The 21587-nt window shown below is 41.8% G+C and overlaps 1 protein-coding gene across 2 annotated transcripts in view; it reads right to left on the reverse strand.

Annotated features, from left to right (window-relative positions):
* PPP3CA (protein phosphatase 3 catalytic subunit alpha) overlaps positions 1–21587 on the reverse strand; it is a 181848-nt gene that overhangs the window by 28138 nt on the left and 132123 nt on the right. For both annotated transcript variants that reach the window (XM_069978377.1, XM_069978378.1), the window contains exons 3-7: positions 19896–20020; positions 18380–18491; positions 16176–16321; positions 11171–11310; positions 1109–1186 (exon numbers count right to left, since the gene is read on the reverse strand). In XM_069978377.1, the coding sequence (XP_069834478.1) occupies positions 1109–1186; positions 11171–11310; positions 16176–16321; positions 18380–18491; positions 19896–20020 (601 nt within the window). The remainder of the gene's footprint in view (positions 1–1108; positions 1187–11170; positions 11311–16175; positions 16322–18379; positions 18492–19895; positions 20021–21587) is intronic.

Here is a 21587-nt window from a genome sequence, read left to right on the forward strand (position 1 = left end):
ATGAGAGCTATTTTGCATATCCCTTCTTCCCAGAATTCCCAGTGGAGCAGGAATGTGCAGGAAGAAGTGTGGAGAAGTCTCCACAATTCTTTACAACAGACTCTTCTTAAGAAGAATTAGTATTCCTTGAACCCCCATAGATAGACCTAAGAGGTATGAGAACTATTTTGCTTTTATCCCCATGTTATTTCCGAACAAAAGTCTCTGGGCACTCAAAAAGAATTTTACTACATCATCTACTACCTAGCAGTGATGCACATGATGGTTCTTCAGTGAGCACCCTAATATACAATGAGCAGCTACTAAAAGGGGTACTGCGGGGAAGATCTTTTTCTTTAAAATCAACTGGTTTCAGAAAGTTATATAGATTTGTAATTTGCTTCTATTTAAAAATCTCAAAGTTTCCAGTACATATTAGCTGCTGTATGTCCTGCAGGAAATTGTGTTTTCTTTTCCGTTTTACACAGTGCTCTCTGCTGCCACCTCTGTCAAAGACAGGAACTGTCCAGAGCAGTAGCAAATCCCCGTAGAAAACCTCTCTTGCTCTGGACAGTTCCTGTCATGGACAGAGGTGGCAGCAGAGAGCACTGTGTCAGACTGAAAAGAAAACAAACACTTCCTGCAAGACATACAGAAGCTGATAAGTACTTTTAGACAGTAGATTTTTAAATAAAAGTAAATTACAAATCTATATAACTTTCTAAAAGCAGTATATCTAAAAGAAAAAGGTTTTAGCTGGACAACCCCTTTAACCCCTTGTTGATATTGTAGCAGTAATTTCTTTAACTGAAAATCACTTTATGCACTCGAATAGGGTTGTATCAGTAGCAAGCAGGTCGATTTATGGAAGCTGTTTAGATGAATGGGTCTTAAAAATTTCTTAAACAAAATCTGCTGTATATGAATTCACCCTATTCAAGTCAAAAAAAAAAAACGGTTTCCAAATCAACTGGTGCCAAAAAGTAATATCTGTAACCAGGGTGTACACAGCCTTGGGCTATGTTCACACTACGTATGAGACAGATGGCAACAAGGGCCGTACTTTTACGTAGTGTGAACATAGCCTTAGAGAGTAAATTGACATTTTTAATACAAACTAATATCTTACCCAGCATCTTGGGCTTCATGAGCTCGAAGTATAGATAACAAGTTATTGTGCTGAAGGAATTCACAGACAGCTGGGTAGCTGCAAAAAGAAAAACAAGGTTTAATTCTTAAAAGATACCAATTTAATTAACAGATATTGTAATCTGCAATCTTTCCAAAAACAGCCGAGTAGATGAGTTTAAAACACTAAATATTAATAAACTTAAATAACCAGTAAAACCTATGGAATAACAATCTGTGCAATAACAGATTACAGAAAAGGCAGTTAGTTTCCACGTGACTATGAATAAGGCCGGTATCACACATGGCAGTATATAGAAAAGTGCCGCTGCAGATTCTGAGCCAAAGCCAGGAGTGGATCTAGTGGGAGGGAGGCATTTAAAGTGATATTGTCACCCTCTTTACTCTATGTGTGGTTCTCTGTGCCATCCACAAGCTTAGATGCTACATATTTGATATATACCTGTATAAAACTTGTCTGTGTTCTTTCTGCTCTAAAATCACTTCATTTCATTGGTGGACAGTGTCACCTGGGCGGAGCTTCATGGCAGTTGGGCCCCACCTAGGCGATACTGTTCACAACCGCCCATAGAATAAAGGGGGGGTGACAGTATTATTACATTTTTACTTTGTATTTCTTATTTTATATGAATCCACTCCTGGCTTTGGCTAAAAATGACTGCCTGAAAAACGCTGTGTGCAAAAACCCGCCTTTAAACCAAACATAGTAGTTGCAAGTAACTTCTAATGTACTGTAATTGTATTGTACTAAGTTTTGAGCATTAAAATGCCCCTAGCAACCAATCAGATTCTACCTTTCATTTTTCAAAGAATCTGTGAGCAATGAAAGGTGGAATCTGATTGGTTGGTAGGGGCAACTAAGACAATTCTACTTTACACCAGTTTGATAAATTTCCCCCAAAGTTTTTGAGCACCATCACAGTATACATAAGGCCATTCGGACGTACAAGGCACTGTAACTATGGCCATAGACTTTAATGTACCACAAGTAGTCTGGCGGTGACTACAATTGGCATTTTTCATGAATGGATACATTTTGTTTGCAGGCCATAAAAGCATAGCAGACTACAATATTGTGTCCCACTAACAAAGCATAGATCGGGAAATAAGCCAAACACGTTCAACATTGGACTACATTTGATCTAAAGGGAAACGAGAAGCATCTGACCTGCTGATATATCCCTACAGCACATGGGAAGCTGAGGATGAAGGTAAGTTTGGTGCTTTGGTGCACTGGTGGTGGCACTACTGCCCCCCAATGTACCAATCTGCACACACACCCTCCACTGGGGCCGACAGGTGCACAGGGGGTGGTAGTCCTGCCCCAGTACACTACAACACCTAATTAGCAAAGATAAACTGCTAATATCATGGAAACAGTATCAAATATGAATGTAAGGAACTTTCCTTCATCCTCCGTACCCCGTGAGCTATAGGAAGATATTAACAAGGGAGATGCTTCTCTTTCCCTTAAAAGTTCTGTCTCTGGGACACTAAAGCATAGTAAGTAGAGATGAGCGAACCTGGAGCATGCTCGAGTCCATCCAAACCCGAACTTAGCGGTGGCTGCTGAAGTTGGATTAAGCCCTAAGGCTATGTGGAAAACATGGATATAGTCATTGGCTGTATCCATGTTTTCCAGACAACGTTACAGCTTTATCCAAGTTCAGCAGCCACTGCTAATCAAATGCCGATCGTTCGGGTTTGGATGGACTCGAACCCGAACTCGGTTCGCTCATCTCTAATAGTAAGCCATGGTTGTGTGTCCCCAAAAACATGTACACATGTGAAACAGACCAAATTTGGCCACTAGTAAACTAGGTTTGCGCAATGCAATATATGACAGAATCCTTTTTTGGAAGTATCCCAAAGGTTATATGAGTAGCGGAGACCCTGAAATGTTATGTGAACGGAGCCTTACATGCACAAACTCTCATTACAACAAAAACAATAATCCCAACTTAAGTGGACAAATGTTGACCAATGAGAAATGAAACCTTTTGAGCATTTTGATTGACAATACAAAAGTAATGTTAATCATTGGTGAACACTGGTAGTTTATACCTGAAATTTACTTTGTGTAAATGTAAAGATCTAGGATCTAATCCAAACAAGAACAGTAAGTGTACTATAACACAAACCGATTTTTCAACGATCTCAAACGCCCGCAATTGCGAACGACCTGAAATTGTTCGCCCAATTACACGGAACGATGATCGTTACATATGATTGTTCTTGCATTCTTCTTGTCGTCGCTATTGTGTTCTTCGCTACTGCGAACGTCCTAACGACGTCTTATTCCATGCGAACGATTTGCAAACAATTAACGATAAAAATAGGTACCAACTATCAAACGACTAATGATTTTTCCTTGGTCGTTAAATCGTTGTCTGCTATTACACTAAATGATTATCGTTCAAATCCGAACTATTTAACAATTTTTCGAACGATAATCGTTCCGTGTAATAGGGCCCTAAGTGACATGCTGCATTTTGTGATAGAGGGCACTGTTGACTTATACTATTATTATGGGCCAGTTTTATTATACTCTTCTGCAACGGTTTGGAATGACAAGTCGGCCACTATTCACTGAATTGTGGTGACCAATGCATTGGCCCACCATCACACTGAAATAAATATTCTTATGTGATTTAAAAAAAAAAAAAAGTAAACTAATGGTAAACATCTAAAAGCAATCATATTTTACAGGGTGTCCATCTATGGAGCAGTTAATGCCACCTTATAGACAACTTTAGGTGCAACACAACTCCATAAGACCAGTCAGAACAAGGCATATACATACTATACATACACATACAGATTAGTTACAGCATCATTTGTCATATGTCTTCTCTCCATTTAATTGTTATGGCCAACATTGGAACTGGGTTCCAGGAAAATAAATTAAATCACAAATGATGTCCCAGGTGTGCTCAATTGGATTTAGGTTTGGCGACTGGCAAGCCAGTCCATAGCATCAATGCCCTCATCTTGCAGGAACTGCTGACATACTCCAGCCACCTGAGGTCTAGCATAGTCCTGCATTAGGAGGAAACCAGAGCTCACCTCACCAGCATATGGTCTCACAAGGGGTCTGAGGATCTCATCCCCTTACCTACTAGCAGTCAGGCTACCTCTGGCGAGCACATGGAGGGTTGTGCGGCCTTCCAAAGAAATCCACCCCACATCATTACTTACCCACTGCCAAACCAGTCATGCTGGAGCATTTGCAGGCAGCAAAATGTGCTCAGAAAAATGAGGAGCTAGCAGTCCTGCTGCTGGGTTGTTGCCCTCCTACCACCCCCTTCACGTCTCCTGGTATCTGCTCTATGCTCTAGACACTACCTACTGCCCCCTCCCTGTCTTCTGGTATCTGGTCCATACTATGGACACTACGGCTACCTCCACCTCTCCAGGTGTAATGTCCTGTCTCCTGGTATCTGCTCCATGCTCTTACAGACACAGCTAACCTTCTTGCCATAGCTCGCATTGATGTGCCATCCTGGATGAGCTACTGTAGGAAAGATAGAAGGGGGCGCACAATGTGTAATACAGCCAACTGGAAATCAGCTATTGCTCAAAAAACGCTCACCTGGGGTGGTCGTGCTACTAACGCGAGACCGCGAGATCAAATGATGCCTCTTGCAGACAGTCCACGGGGCCGGCAGAACCTGGTAGAGAATCAAAGCAGGGTAGCAGGCTTGAGGCACAGCTGTGCTGAAGATCTGGGACTTCCTGGTGCTGAACGGCAAAGAGTACCTAGTAGGTTACAGCGCTGGGTCCCGGATCGCGCCACCCCGTTCTACCGTCCTGCTGCCACTTCCCGGGCTGAGCTGCGGCTTGAAACGTGATGTCTTCTATACCCACCCCCTTCCCGGCCATCCATGAAAAATAACCCTGGCCTGGAGTACCTCTTTAAGCCAGCTACCCTGCCTTGATCCTGGATGAGCTGCACTACTTGAGCCCCTTCTGTGGGTTGTAGACAATGCCTTGGTCTACCTCTATGGGTGAGAGCAATGACAAAACAAAAAAGGGACCAAATCAACAGCCAAAAAAGATTAGAATAGAGAAATGGTCTTTGGTCGCCACCTGCAGAACCGTTCCTTTATAGGGGTGGTCTTCCTCATTGTCTATCATTTCTACCTGTTGTCTCTTACATTTGCACACCAGCAGGAGAAATGGATTCACAATCTGTGTTGCTTCCTAACTGGACAGGTTGCTTTCGCAGGTGTGCGACTGACTTGGACTTACATGGCGTTGCTCCGGTTCCTTTTATTTTTTTTGAGCATTGTTTATTCAAGGATGTTACAATTTAAAGCTGACCGCTATCACTTCAACTTCGAAAAAATTAGATTTTTAACCCAGTTTTCCAAGATTCTGGTCGGGAAAGACGATCAATTCACTCAAACACAAAATATATTTGTTAAATGACTCAGCTAAGAAAATTTTGCATATCAGGTTAAACCCTGAGAGAAGAAAAGTGTTTTCTTCAAAGCAAAATAAGCAAATTAGAGGAGACATCTTCTTTCATAAGTGTCGGGAACAAAGGGAAATGAAACAGTCTATTTTCTCTGATCAAAAGGAAAAAGGGTTTCCAGAAAAGTTAAAGCGAATGTTCACCAGTACAGTCACCGACAGCGCTGACCTCATTATACTTTATGCACAAAACATTTATCCAATTGCATTTAGGTTAATACACTGGAACATAAGATGTCGCCATGGTAACAGCTGCTTTACATAGACGGCAAACAATAACTGAAGTGTCAATTGTGTTTTATTAAGGAACATTTTTAATATAAAATATCACCCTGACCTCTCTACAAATCATTAGCGACAGTGTAAAAACCTTACTATTAAAGCTACAGCAGGTTCCCCCATGTACTAAGACTTTCTAAAGTAGGGATGGGGAACCTTCGGCTCTCCAGCTATTGCAAAACAATTCCCATCATGTCCGGACAGCCAAAGCTAAAGCTGTGCGGTATTATTCAGAAGCGTTTAGGTATCAAGGCAACCCACCGAGCGGGGTCCACCAAATGCTGAGGGGCATAGTACAAAAAAGTCACAAACACTCGGCTGACTCAATAACAGCACAGTTCCAAAGCTCATGTGGCAATAAAATCAGCACAAAAACTATGCAATGGAAGTGCCAAGTGTCGGATGGAGTGGTGAAAAGGACGCCACTACAGGACCAGAGGCAATATGTTCATTGGACTTAAAGTGTCACTATCGTATTTTTTTTTTTTTTTTTGTTGATGTTGCAGAAATCAATAGTCCAGGCAATTTTAGGAAACTTTGTAATTGGGTTTATTAGGCAAATATGCCATTATCTGCATTCTAGAAGACTTTCCCCAGGTCCCCCATCCCGCCTCTCTCTCATCCACTGCTCATTATCAGGAAATCTCAACTCTTTCACATCAGGCGAGCCCTGTCTGTTCTATGGAGAGGGGAGGTGGGAGATTAGTCGGCAGCAGAGAACAAAGGATTACACAGCGGGTCCTGTGTGAAAGCTGGTATTCAGAGGTCAGAGAGGTCAGTGCTGACGTCAGAGGAGAGGAGCCCGGTGATGTAGCTGTAAATTAACTCTTTGTTGTCCTGTTTGGTGCCTCATCTCCCTCCACCCCTCGCCTCTCCATAAGAGAACTATGAAGACAGGGGGGAGAGCTTCAAACTGCTTTTTCATGATAAAAATGCTTTTTTTCGGCTAATAAACCCAATTACAAACTTTCCTAAAATCGCCCGTACTATTGATTTCTGCAAAAAAAATTTAAACGACAGTGACACTTTAACAGAAAAAAAAATGGGGGGGGGGGGGCGTTATTTGGCAGTCTCATGGATGAGTCTTCTTGGTTGGGGGAATGTCAGGAGAACTTTACCCATCTTACTACTGTATTGTGCCAAATGTAAAGTTTTTCAGAGGTTGGTCTAGCCCCCTCCAGTAAAGGGAAATCTTAATGCTTGCACACACCAGGACATTCTGGACAACAGCGCTTCCAGCGTCATGGGTTTAGTCCTGTTCTAGCATGATTGTACCCCTGCACATAAAGCAAGACATGGTAATCCATACAGACATGGTTAAGCAAGTTTGTCGGGGGTCCACTCCATATTTAGAATGGAATGTCCTAAAGGCTCCTGTAGGGGTAATATGTAGGTGTTCTAAAATACCTTCTAATGTTTATATAGTAAAAAGGCATAGAAATGGTCATTATCACTACAATAGTTCTAGATACTTCTGAAGAGTATGTTAAAGCCATACAGTGTATACTGTATTACCGTATCCATCCTCAGGACATTTGGGATTAGTTCTAACCAGGACACTACCTGACCTAAAAATTATTTGCAGAATAATTGACATCATATGAAATTGGCATCTGTTTGTGGTAGGGAAGGTCTACTGTGGGCACATGGTTAAAGGGACTGTCCATCCGCCGGAGATGGTTGGGAAGCTGAAGAATAGTTTTTTTCTTCCCTGCTGGTAAAATAGTTAAACATGGATAATTTTCTTACTAGACCTTTCATTTTTTTTAAATAGCCATCCCCATTCCAGTCATCTGGATAGTCCATGTGACCCCACGCTGACTGTCCGAATCCAACAGAGCTAACTGTGTGGAGCTAAAGTCACTATTTTATGCATTGCTATGAATTATAATCTCATAGAAATGCATAGAGACAGTACAGGTCTAACTGGTTAACAGAAGAACTGGAATGGGGATCATATTTAAAAAATAAAGCAAATAGTAAGAAAATTATTGGTGCTACCCTAACTAATCTACATTATTAGCAGAGAAGAACAAAAATTGCCCGGAGTGCTGCTTACAATGATGAGAATATATACATGTTACGGCCAGTTCTATACAATATACTACATCAGCCCGTAATATATTATAAAAAAAAAAAAAAAAAAATTTGGTCTGTCAGATCCAGCACAAGACAAATGGTTTAAGTGGCCAGCTTCCCTCCTGAGGAACGGTGGTAATAAGAAAAGATTCCCAGCAATGACAATGATAAACTATCCTATCAAAGTTAATTATGCAGCAATCACAAAACCTAGTAAATAAGACTAAAATTCTAGTGCCCTTGTCTAGCTTCTTATGCCTATGTATTTTATATACCGTATATACCGTATAAGAAACCCCTCCGGTTTACACAACTGAAAAGAGGAAAAGGATACTTACGGTAATATTTATTCAAAATATTGAAAGTTTAAGAAAGTGGAGGGGTCAATGTCACTATTTTTGGTCATCTACAGCTAAAGAGGGGGTCAAAGTTTTTTTTTTTTTTTTTTAAACCTGGATTTGTCAGATTAACCCTTGAGAGTGGTGACAGGGCGATTCTAGTGATCTAATTGCTGTTATTGGGCCCCTGAGTGTTCCCCTCTACGGTGCACAGTTATTTCTCATTCAGAGCTGAGCTGTTTGCCAGTTATGCCAATCTCAGCACAACAATAAAGGTGGGGGGATTATCAATCACATGTATGCATGACGGCAAAAGGGCCCCTGCTTTGTTTGTGCATAAATTTGCACCCTTTTTTGACCTATGTGCAGCCAGAAACTGTCCAGAATTCTCGATGCACTGCTTGGCAGCCTGGACCAGCGGCAGCACCCAGGTAAGTGCTGATGCTGGGCCTTTTAACCCCTTAAGGTCAAAGCCAATTTTCGTTTTTGCGCTTTTGCTTTTTCCATTTTATGTTTAAAAGGCCATAGCACTTGCATTTTGTCACCTAGAGACTTATTTGAGCGCTTATTTTTTGTGAAACCAATTGTACTTTGCAGTGACAGGCATTATTTTTCCATAAAATATGCTGCGAAACCGGGAAAAAATTATTTGCGCTGTCAAATTGAAAAAAAAAAAAAGAATTTGTTTTGATTTCGGGGAGTTTTGCATTTACGCCGTTCGCCCTATGGTAAAACTGACTGGTTTTGCTTGTTCCTCAAGTCGTTACGATTACAATGATATGTAACATGTATAACTTATATTTTATCTGATGGCTTTTAAAAAATTCAAACCATTGTTAACAAATATATGTTCCTTAAAATCGCTCCATTCCCAGGCTTATAGCGCTTTTATCCTTTGGTCTATGGGGCTGTGTGAGGTATCAGTTTTTGCGCCATGATGTGTTATTTCTATCGGTACCTTGATTGCGCATATACCACTTTTTGATCACTTATTAAATTTTTTCTGGATCTGATGCGACCAAAAATGCGCAATTTTGCACTTTGGAATTTTTTTTGCGCTTACGCCGTTTACCGTACGAGATCAGGAATGTGATTAATTAATAGTTCGGGCGATTACGCGCGCGGCGATACTAAATATATTTATTTGTTTATTTATTAATTTATATTTATAAAATGGGAAAAGGGGGGTGGATTTGGACTTTTATTAGGGGAGGGGATTTTTTATTAATAAAAACCCTTTTTAACTTTTTTTTTTTACATAAACTAGAAGCCCACCAGGGGGACTTGTATATACAAAGCATTGATGTCTCATAGAGATCAATGCTGTGTATATACACAGCAATGATCCATCATATTGGTGATAGATTGCTATGGCCTGCTGCAGGCCATAGCAATCTATTGCCGAGCCGGGATCAGCGTCAGTGCGACACTGAGGCCCAGGCTGGCCAGAAGAACGGATCTCCCACAGATCAGTCCCACTAGACACCAGGGATGTGAGTAATAAAGCACTTCAATGCAGCTGTCAGGTTTGACAGCTGCATTGAAGTGCTTAATTAGCCGGCGCGGCAACGGGACCGGCGCCGGCTAATAGAGGCACTGCCCGGCTGCAGATTGCAGCCGGGAGCGGTGCCGTTCAGAGCGGGGTCCCGCTCTGAACACCCCCCGCGGCACCATGACGTACCAGGTATGTCATGGGTCGCTAAGGGGTTAAAGGAGAAGTCCGGCGAAAATTTTTATTAAAATATTGTATTGCCCCCCCAAAAGTTATACAAAACACCAATATACACTTTTTTCCTGCACTTACTACTGCATCAAGGCTTCACTTCCTGGATAAAATGGTGATGTCACGAACTGACTCCCAGAGCTGTGCGGGCTGTGGCTGCTGGAGAGGATGATGGCAGAGGGATACTCAGTGTCCCTCCAGTGCCCTGTGTCCCTCAGTGTCCCCCTGCCATGATCCTCTCCAGCAGCCACAGCCTGCACAGCTCTGGGAGGTGGGTCATGACATCACCATTTTATCCAGGAAGTGAAGCCTTGATGCAGTAGTAAGTGCAGGGAAAAAAGCACTTTATAAGCATTTCCTGCAATAAGTGTATAATGGTGATTTGTATAACTTTTGGGGGGCAATACAATACTTTAATAAAAATTTTCACCGGACTTTTCCTTTAACTGTATGTGCGCATTCAGTTAAATACGGTGCTGCGTTTTACAGGACAGGGAGCCACTGACTCCCGGCCTGTCAATCACTCTTCTAGCTGGAGGTCGCATTATGCCGCTAGCCGCAAGAGGCCGTTCTCTACCCCATCCCCCTTCCCCCTGACGTTGTGGCACACAAGTGATGTCACTTGTACACTCACAAAGGTGGAAGACAGAGGGAGAAGCTGAAGGGGATCACCGCTGAAGCAAAGTATGTGTTTTTGTTTTGTTTTCTTCCCTTCTCCATTTTTACGGATAGAAAACAATGATGGTAAAATGTAATTCTTCTAGCAAAGATATATACATTTTTACAATCTCTCCAACAGCAGTTGTCACTAAATGTCATAAAACAAACACTGGAAGATTAATTCTTTAGGCAGTTACCATGCTATACTGGCTATAGTAACGTTTATTTAACAAAGGCGCAGCACCGGAACTTCACCAGAGGTTAACACAACAAACGCTGACTAATTGGAAAGTGTAGGTATTGTTCCAGAACTAATTCAAAGCTGCCAGAAATCTCCTTCCAGCCATCCTGAACCAAGCATCACCTACCAATGAGAGAATTGGGGGTAATGTCCACCAGAAAGATTATTCTGAGCGAGAGTTTGGTGTATGATACAAACACATACATCGACTCATCTATGCCGATTACATTATATACAAGGACTTACCTGTAAAAATAAGAGCACCCTCTAACTGTATTGTGAGTAAAATGTTCTTGGCTTTTCTCATTACCAAAGTCTTCCAGTGGATCTGACCACAAAATGTCACACATGGGCCCATATGCAGGGGGTTCTTTAAAGCGATCTAACTGAGAAAAGTAAGAACAAAAAAAATTAATATAAATATATATATATTTTTTTTTTTTAACTACAACAGACAAGCAAATAAAATAGGCTTTAACTCAAAGCCACTTTAACGTATTATAGCATGGCTAAACTGTATACCATACATTAAAGGGGAACTATCAGCAGGTTAGACAAATCTAACCTGCTGATATCTCCCTATTGTGCATGGGGTGCTGAGGACAAAGGTATGTCTCTTACTTTCATCCTCGGTGCCATGCCTGTGCAAATTTAAATGCAATGTCCTGTAATGTTGTTCGGTGCACTGCTCCACCCCCAGATTGGCACTCTAACTGGAGGTAGAGCAGGGCTCCAAATGGCCTTACGGGACAGAACACTACTAGAGATAAGCGAACTGTTCAGACTTTTGGTCCGAAAGCAGTTTGCCCGATCGTGATGCCTGTGATCCCGGGTGCATAGTTGCGATCCCGGGAATATGCGGCCAGGATATTCCAGGGAATCGATCTGGAATTCCCAGGAATACCCTGGCCGCATATTCCCGGGAGCGCAACTATGCACCCGGTATCACAGGCATCACGATCGAGCGCAGATGTCGTCGGACCAAAAGTCTGACGGTCAGCGCAACTCTAAACACTGCATTAAAACTGCACAGGAATGGTGCTGAGGATGAAGGTAAGTGACATACCTTCATCCTCAGTGCTTTGTGCACAATAGGGACATATCAGCAGGTTAGATTTATGTAACCTGCTAATAGTTCCTCTTTAAACTGTATGGCATTAGTATATGATCAGTTCATTTAAAACACTCATTTGGCTTGACCACACAATTGCATTTGGTCTCACCTGGAAAATCCTTGCTGACCACTGTTATTCCATGTGACCACACGTTTCCCTGCAGTGACCACTAATGGGGGAATGTAGTTTTACATGTCATCCTTTAAAGTGTTGCTGTCATCATAACTTTCAAAATCTAAATCAACAGTAGATGTGATATGAAGCAAGTTTGAAATTTACATTCATTATTATTATTTTTTTTTATTTTTATTTCTCAAAGAGTCAGAAAACAGGAAGTCTCATGTATCCCAGGCGATCTGAGAGCTCACAGAGAGAAGGCAGTCATGTGACTGATGGACACATTGATCTGTGACTCTCTGTATTGGCTGGAATTCCTGTGTTTAGTCTGTTTTTTCAACCAGCACAAGTCTGAAAATCTGCCTTCAGGAGACTGGACCTGGATTTCTGGTAAGTTCAGCTTTGTTTTACAGCATGATAACAACAACAAAAAAAAACAATGAATGTATACTGCAAACATGCTTTATTTCACATCTACTGTTGATTTGGATTTTAAAAAATTATAACGACAGGTTATAGCCCTTTAAGATAAACATGTGATTGTGGAATATGAACTCAAACTCTGCAGTAGCTCCCTCCTCTGGCTCATTGATGGGGTTCAAAGCCGGTCACCCCCTCTCTTAAAGGGCATATTAAAAAGCAATGACCAAAAACTCATTTCTATACAATCTTTACTCAAAACAAAACAATCCGACATAAGAAAATCTAATTTTCAGTGTTTGAAGTGTTTTGCTCAGTGCGAGGAATGATACCGCAAACCTTGGGAAACCTTTCATAAAAATAAGTTGCGGCTGAGTTGTCACATTGATTTATACATCTATCACGCCGGCTAATCCAGTCAGGAAGTAAAATAAAACCTAAATAATTCAGCAATGAAACGGTGACATTTTAGCCCAGGGCTCAATATTATTTGAGGGGAATGAAGCGATATTTCATCACCTTGACGTTCAATTAAACAAGGAGGAAAACTTTCATTAGGAAGACGCATTCAGAAACAGAGATTTAAATGTGTATCATAAAATATGTAATACTGAGCTAGAATCCCAAACTTATTTAGGCTTGTAAATTATTCAGGATTTTGTAAGTGAAGGAATGAAATAATGTGCTGATAAATATGTAGATTGAGTATTGTAGAAAAAAAAAAAAAAGTTAATATGCAATTAAGCATAGAATCCTACAAAAAAAAAAAAAAGCTAACCAATATTTCCTAAAAAAACAACAAAAAACATTCCATGTAAGGAGGTGCACCATTGCCGCTACCCCCCTTAGGAACAAAGGTGTTGTAGGTGTTTTACAGCACTTTTATCATATGCAGGAAAAATTCATAATTTCAGAATAAATCTTTAAAGGCGTCAATGATTAATTTTGCAGTTTCACAACTGTTACATAAGTGTTATAGGGGACCCTGATTCTTCTAATTCCCTCTTAGAGGGTCCACGTAATGTGTCAAGAGGTGGTCATCACACATTCGTAGTAGCTTGGTCCTACTGCACAAGGATATCAGAATGAGTTCTGCTAGTGTAGAGGCCAGCCAATAAAAATCAATTAACTAGAGGCAGTCTCTTCGCATTAATATAAGGTGGACATTCTGAGTAGTAGTCAACATAATCCAGGTGGCACTATAGCAACTATTTAAAGGAGAAGTCTGGGCATTTTTAAAATCTGTTGGCCGGCAGGGGCAGGGGGGGATTTGATCAGGAGTAGGAACTTACCTCTCTCTGTGCTCATGGTGAGCAGCGGGACCGGCCCTGGGAACCCCACCAAAAGGCGTTTTCCCCAGAGTTGTAATGACATCACAACACGGGGGAAAAGGTCTGTCGCGGCTGATGGACTGTCCACTGGCTAGTCCATCAGTTCCGGAGATCCTGGAGCTCGGTGGGGGTACCAAGGCCGGCCCCGCTGCTCACCGCAGGCATGGGGAGAGGTATGTTCCTACTCCTGATCAAATTCCCCCCTGCCGGCTGCCAGATTTTAAAAAATGGCCGAACTTCTCCTTTAATAATAAAAAATGATTGTTTTGCCTGTTGTAGTAAACTCAATTATTTAAAAAGGTGTCATGAGAAAATAGGGTAAATAATTTTTTTTTTTACGTTAAGCATATATTTAAGACTCTTTGGTGACATTTTCTCTAATTTTCCTTTTCACTATCTATATTTTAAAACCTAAAATTTTAGTTTTCATTCTGAACACTAAGCCTAAATGGGCACTGTAAGTACAAAGAACTTTTGACACATTATGAGACATATTAAAAACTATTGATCACTCCCCAGCCGGCTGCTCATTCCGTCAATATTTTACCATAGACTTACAGTGACTTATATTGACCGAATGAGTGGCTGGCCAGGGAGTGGATTACGATGCTGCGATCTCGCCCCGGCTATATCACCTAATCAGAGCAAGTGTTAGAAGTGAGACCTGCTGTGATCAGTAACTTCTGACATGTCTCATAAGGTGTCAACAGTTGTTTGTAGTGAGAGGTACACTTTAATAATAAGAGGACATTATCTGTAGATGATGTAGTGGTTTAGCTATCATCACAGGCAGGGTTAGGGTATGTTCACACTGAAGAATATGCAAGGAATTGAAGAGGAAAGTTTTTTGCTTGAAATTTCCTCTTCTTTAGCTCTGGCGGAATAGGCGCAGAATTTGAGCAGAATTTGAGCAGAAATTCAAAGCCCCAATGACTTCTAAGGGATTTCTCTAGCAGAATCTGCCCACAGAATTGTCAATTCTTTGGGAGGAAAGCAGATCTGTGCCGAAACATTCCGCGCGTAAATTCCGAGTGGAAATCCCATTGAATAAAATGGCATATTGCTCTGTACATATTTTACTGCTGGAACTTTAAGCAGAAAAGGCATAAAATTAAGCACAGATTCTGCTTTAAAGAGGACCTGTCACCCCCGATGCCGGGGTGACAAGCTCCCGACCCCCCGCTAGAGCACCATATACGTACCTGATCCCGCCGGGTCCAGCTTCTTGATTCGGGCGGGTAACTGAAATATCAGCGCCCGAAGCCTGGCGCGCGCGCTCCTGAGATGAGTCCAACTCTCATAGAGAATGACTGGTGAGTCTGACGCGCAGTCATACTCTATGAGCGTTGGACTCATCTCAGGAGCGTGCGCGCCGGGCGCTGATATCTCAGTCACCCGACCGAATCAAGAAGAGGGACCCGGCGAGATCAGGTACGTATAAGGTGCTCTAGCGGGGGGTCAGGAGCCTGTCACCCCGGCATCGGAGTGACAGGTTCCCTTTAAATTCCTCTCCTATTCCTCAGTGTAAACATACCCATAGAGTGATAGGTAACACCAGTATACAGATGAGATGGGATCAGGCCACTTACTAGACATGGCCACAGCTCCCCTTAATCTTTCTACCTTTCTGACGACTTCTGCAAAGCTCAATGAGCATGCTTAGAAAACTCTCCCATATAAATCAATAGGATCATCTTTAGTCTATTATTTACTAAGTCTACTGGGCTTGTCATAGAGCATATCTCTCTATGCTCAGGCAATATGGCTGATCCCGTAATAAATGTATAAAAGATGAATTTACTAAACGGAAAATAGAAACCAATTAGAGTAAAAGCATATATTGAAATTTTTTTATATCTAATCTAATGTAATCATATATCTTCAGCAAACCACCCCTGTTGGCAGCTGCAGGCAGCCAGAATGGAATTATTTAACCAACTGGCAGTGTGAAGCAAAGCAGCAGATTTTCGATCCCTATAATATTTTATTATGAAACAAACCCACACATACTGTATGCACACACGCCTACTGTACTTATACAATGAAACAAAAGACCAGTCCCAAAATGGTTTTCTTGCTTTGTTGGCAATGACTGAGCACTTTTAGCAGGGAATCAATAATATATTTTAGGGGGTGACAAAACCTAGTGCATCTTGATTTATGTCTGTACGTTCCATAGCAATGATGGGTTTCTGTGTTTACGGATAATATTCTTGAGCAAAACCACCGATGCTGAGAAGTGATGGCGTGTTCTTTATCTGCACTTACTTTTCTAATGTCATCTAAAGTGTTGATTTCTGGAGATAAGCCACCATGTACACACAGGAACTGTTGATTCATCAGGGCAGCCAGAGGAAGGCAGTCAAAGGCATCCATGCAGGCGTCATACACTCTTTCTGAATATTTTATTTTACCTTTCAACGATAGGAAACAGAATTAAAATCAATATTGAAATAGAGTTAACATGTACCTGTCACATACTGTAACATAGAATCACAAAACCTGCTTCGATCTGTAGGGGTCTGTGTATTCGAACAAGCAGAGGAGAGCGTGTAGCCGAGTGTGGCTTCTCACCTCTCCGAGTGCGGGACAGGCTCTCAGACCTTAAGGGTATGTTCAGACTGAGTAAGGGCCCTATTCCACGGGACAATTATCGTTCAGATTATCGTTAAATTGTTCGAATCTAAGCGATAATCGTTCGGTTGAATAGCAGTTAACAATTAACGACTGAACGAGAAATCGTTGATCGTTTAATAAGAGCTGGACCTATTTTTATCGTTGTTCGTTCGCATTGAATAAGACGTCATTCGGTCTCTCGCAGTAGTGATGACCGCAATGGCGCCAACAAGACGACTGCAAGAACGATAATAAGTAACAATTATTGTTCCATGTAAATGGGTGAACGATTTCAGGTCTTTCGCAATAGTAGTTGTTTGGATTATTGTTAATGATTATGCAAACGATAATCGTCCCGTGGAATAGGGCCCTGAATCAGGCAGAATCCCGCCTGCCTCAGTGTGTCATAGCCTGTCTAGGGGAGAGCGCACGCTCCTCCGCTGCTCTCTGCTCAAAGTAGTTACATGTCACATTGAGTGGAGAGCGGCGACAGCGGAGGAGCCCGTGCTCTCCCATAGCCAGGCTATGGGACACAGAGGTGGGATTCCGCCTGATTTTCTCAGTGTGAACATACCCTAACTCAACAAAAATGTTGACATGTCTCCAAGACAAAACAAGAATAAAAATGTCCAACAGAACAAAAAAACCCCAAAAGATTCAGTTTGGAAGTTAGTTAAGGGCATGCACGCTGTGGTGCCAACCATCCCGATTGATGGCTGGCGTACATGTAATCTAAAGAAAGTCCAACAGCATCTGCAGTAGATGCAAATAATCTTCAAGTGTTTATTGAGTTAGGCTGGAGTCACACTACGTTTTTGAAATCCTTTTTTTGCAAAAAAAAAAAAAAAAAAAAAACGTATGGAAAAAAAAAAAAACAATGCATGTGTGTGCATCAGTTTTGATCCATTTTTCCATTGAATACAATTATTAAAAAAAAAAACAACACAGGTCAAAAACGGATCAAATTTTTTTTTTAACATACACAAATCGTAGTAGAGTTTCTTTTTTGTGTCCTTTTTATTTTATAATGGAATACAATAGAAAAATGGATCAAAATCGATGCACACACGCATGCGTTTTTTCCATCAGTTTTTGTTTAGTTTTTTTGCAAAAAACGGATGAAAAAAAAAAAAAAACATATTGCAAATACATGTGAACCCAGCCTTACCAAGTACATACAAGCTTTTGACTATTCAACTTTGTGGGGTTGACTCATGTAGAAGAATCAAGAGTACAGAATGCATCATCAAAGAAGAACATCCATCCAAGGGGGATTGAATGGGCGTAAACAAATTAGAGGGGTATTCCCACCTGAGGTAGTTAGGCCCTTTCCAGAGTATGTGCTGGATAGGGCATAAGTGACACTGTAGAGGGGTTAGCAAGTCATAATAATTAATTATAGTGTACGCAGAATGGTGGGGTGTTGACACCTCTCAACTTGAGAAAGGGGTCCCCTGTACCCCGAAACACATTGTCCCTTGAGACAAATAAATGTGTTTTTACTAGTACCTGCTTTGGACTTTGTCCTATATCTACTATCGACCAGCGCCTGTCAAAGTTTCATCTACATTAATCGCTGCCAACTGCGGGGACTCAACACCCCACCATTCTGCGTATCCTGCTGGGACCCAGAGGCTTAGGATCCCAGCAACCTAGAAACCTGGGGCTGCTCCAACTTACATCACTTTCTCCACTGAGAGCGTATTTAGATGTTATGCTCTGAGTACATCATCATAAGGTGAGCAAATCCAAGTGCCTTTGTTTTCACCACCTTTCTCCTGGATTTCACGCTATGGCACCTGCATATTTTTTTTTTTTAGCTTTCCACTGCATTCGTAATAGTGTGGCATACTTACATTCTTGTTTGAAGGTAAAATACTCTGTTAGATGTCTACATTCATGATTCCCGCGGAGTAAAAACAGAGTTTTGGGATATAGAATTTTCAAGGCCCACAAGTACAACACACACTGAAAGAAGGAAAAAAATAAATCTGTCAGTGAATAATAGCTAACAAAACCAGAGGGTTAGTAGTTTTATAGGACTTTCTCTAATACTACTACTGTACTGTGGTCCACTAAATATCGCTTAGCAAGAATGGTAACCCTTTAACAACCTGGGTCATTGATTCCTCAATGCCCAAGTTGTTTTAGGACATAATGATCCCATAAGCTGATGTCCCTGGGTCTGCCCCCTCTCCTCTGTCCCCTGCCGCTGTTACAATCCTGCCTACTCTCTCCCCCCGCCGGCTTCCGTAGCCAGGACACCGGAAGCCTAAGGCTTCCAGTTTTCATGGCTACCATCGGGGCTCTGCGATCACTTTGCTGTCCTTCAGGGCTCTGCAGACAGAGAATTCTCCCTATGTAGAGGGAGAATTCTCTGTCAGAAGCCCTAAAGATGCTGCAGTCTTGCTGACCGCAGTATCTATGGGTTAACTCTGAGCACCGATGCACGGCAGGTCTCCGGCTATCACTCATAGCCGGGATCCGCTGCAGATGACACAGGCGCAGCTCCTGCGCCTGTGTCATCCTGCGGCGTGAATTAACGTCGCTGCAGCATCAGGCATAGGCTGCAACGTTTATTTACTGCCCAGCGGCGGGAGGGGGTTAACATTTTGCTGAAAATTACCAATTTACATTTATAGTTAAAAGTAGAGGAAATACTCTGGCTTACTTAAAATTGTACTGATCCCAGGCTATAGTTCAAGTATAATGCTTAAAATCTGACTTCCATAGGATAGAGGATAAGAAGCTGATCAGTGAAGTCCAACTGCTGGGAAATTTCCCCATACAGAATGAATAAAGCGCTGGCCATGCACATGAGGTGTACACTAGTCATTCAGCGGACAATTTTGTCCTCTTTCTTGTGACTGCTGGTAGTCCCAGCAGTCAGACCCACCTGACCAGCTCCATATCCCCTATCCACAAAGAATCTACCATGGAACAGACTCCTTTAAAGCAGCATTCTCATCTTCAGAAGTATAGTTATTACTTACAGGACTCCACAAAGTTAAAGATTTTTGCAAATACATTCATTTAGCAAACTTGCTCTTTCCCTCGCATTGTTGAAAGATAGTTGTCTACGTTACCGACCACCACTCTGCTGCACAAACAATGGTCTGGTTGGTGTGTACATATAGCTATAGGGGGAGATTTATCAAACATTAAGTACAGTGAAACTGGCTCAGTCGCCCCTAGCAACCAATCAGATTCCACTTTTCATTCCTCACAGACTCTTATGAAAATGAAAGGTGGAATCTGATTGGTTGCTAGGGGCAACTGAGCCAGTTTCACTTTACACCATGTTTGATAAATCTCCCCCTATTATAGTGTGTATATATTAACATTATACGCTCATTAATATATTGTATTTACTTCAATGCTAAAGTATCCTCTGTCAACGTAGTCTCCCAAGAAGAGGTAACGTGTGTTGGCAGGAGATCCCCCCACTTCAAACAACTTCATCAGGTCGAAGAACTGTCCATGGATATCCCCACAAACTGCATAAAAAAGGGGAATATATAATTAGTTAACCATTGTATATGCTACTAATGCAACATGTCAACGAGAAAAGAAAAAAAAATAGAATAGAAAATAGAGAAAAATGCATTAAGTTTATCGACACTACCTATCACAGATGAGACACACCACTATGTGTGTCTTTACCACTAGTGATTACCTCTAGGCCCGAATTCATAGTTTAAGCGAGCACCAATCTGCAAGATCGGCGCTTGTTTACCGGGCCTACACACACCTCGATATCTCATTAGCGTTGTCCATGTAGCCCTTGCTTTTTACATGAAAAACAACAAAGTTTATACTTACCTATTCTCCCCCGTTGTCCTGCAGTTCCCGTGTTCTTCGCTCACCTCTGACACTTCTGGCCAGGTTTCTTTAGTGATCGGCTGTTCAGCCAATCACTGGAGACAGGACAGGACAGCACAGTGGTCAGTGATTGGTTGAGTGGCCTGTCACTGAAGAGTCTGTGCCAGATGTGTCAGGGAGCAGAGATGGGTAAAAGACTGTAAAACGGTGAAGAATAGGTAAGTATAAGATTTATTATTTTTACAGTGTCATCAGCCATCGGCCTCGCACCACTACACGGGGGGGGGCTGTCGGGGGTGATGAGTTTTAAAGTGTCACTGTCGTTTAAATTTTTTTTGTAGAAGTTAATAGTACAGGCAATATTAAGAAACTTTGTAATTGGGTTTATTACCTGAAAAATGCATTTTTATCATGAAAAAGCAGTTCGAAGCTCTCCCCCCTGTCTAAATGATTTTCTATGGAGAGGGGAGGGGTGGAGGAAGATGAGACACCAAAACAGGGCAACAAAGAGTTAATTTACAGCTACGTCTCCGGGCTATCTCCTCTGAAGTCAGCACTGACGTCTCTGACCTCTGAATGCCGGCTTTCACACAACTTCCACTGTGTAATCCTTTGTTCTCTGCTGCCTACTAATCTTTCTCCCCCTTCCCCCCTCTCCATAGGTTAGACAGGGCTCGACTGATGTAAAAGAGTCCAGATTTCCTGATAATGAGCAGTGAATGAGAGAGAGGAGGGAGGGGGGGGGGGGGGGACCTGGGGAAAGTCTTTTTGAATGTGGATAATGGCATATTTGCCTAATAAACCAAAATACAAAGTTTCTTAAAATAGCCTTTACTATGGATTTCCAGCAAAAAAAAAAAAAAAAAAAAGAGGAAAAAAAATAGACAGTGACACTTTAAAGGGGTTATCCAGCGCTACAAAAACATGGCCACTTTTCCCCCTACTGTTGTCTCCAGTTCAGGTGCAGTTTGCAATTAAGCTCCATTTACTTCAATGGAACGGAGTTTCAAAACCCCACCCAAACTGGAGACAACAGTAGGGGGAAAGTGGCCATGTTTTTGTAGCGCTGGATAACCCCTTTAAGCAAGTTTAAATGACAATCAGTCGATGACCGGATCTTTGGCTGATCAGTGTCTTTATTACACGGAGCAATAATCTGCCGAATGGGCCTGATTTGGCAGATTATGGCTCCGTATAACAGGGCCCTTAATTCCGCTATACAGGAACTTATGTATGATATCC

This window comes from Dendropsophus ebraccatus, chromosome 7 (genome assembly GCF_027789765.1).
Source record: "Dendropsophus ebraccatus isolate aDenEbr1 chromosome 7, aDenEbr1.pat, whole genome shotgun sequence".
Classification (NCBI taxonomy): Eukaryota; Metazoa; Chordata; class Amphibia; order Anura; family Hylidae; genus Dendropsophus; species Dendropsophus ebraccatus.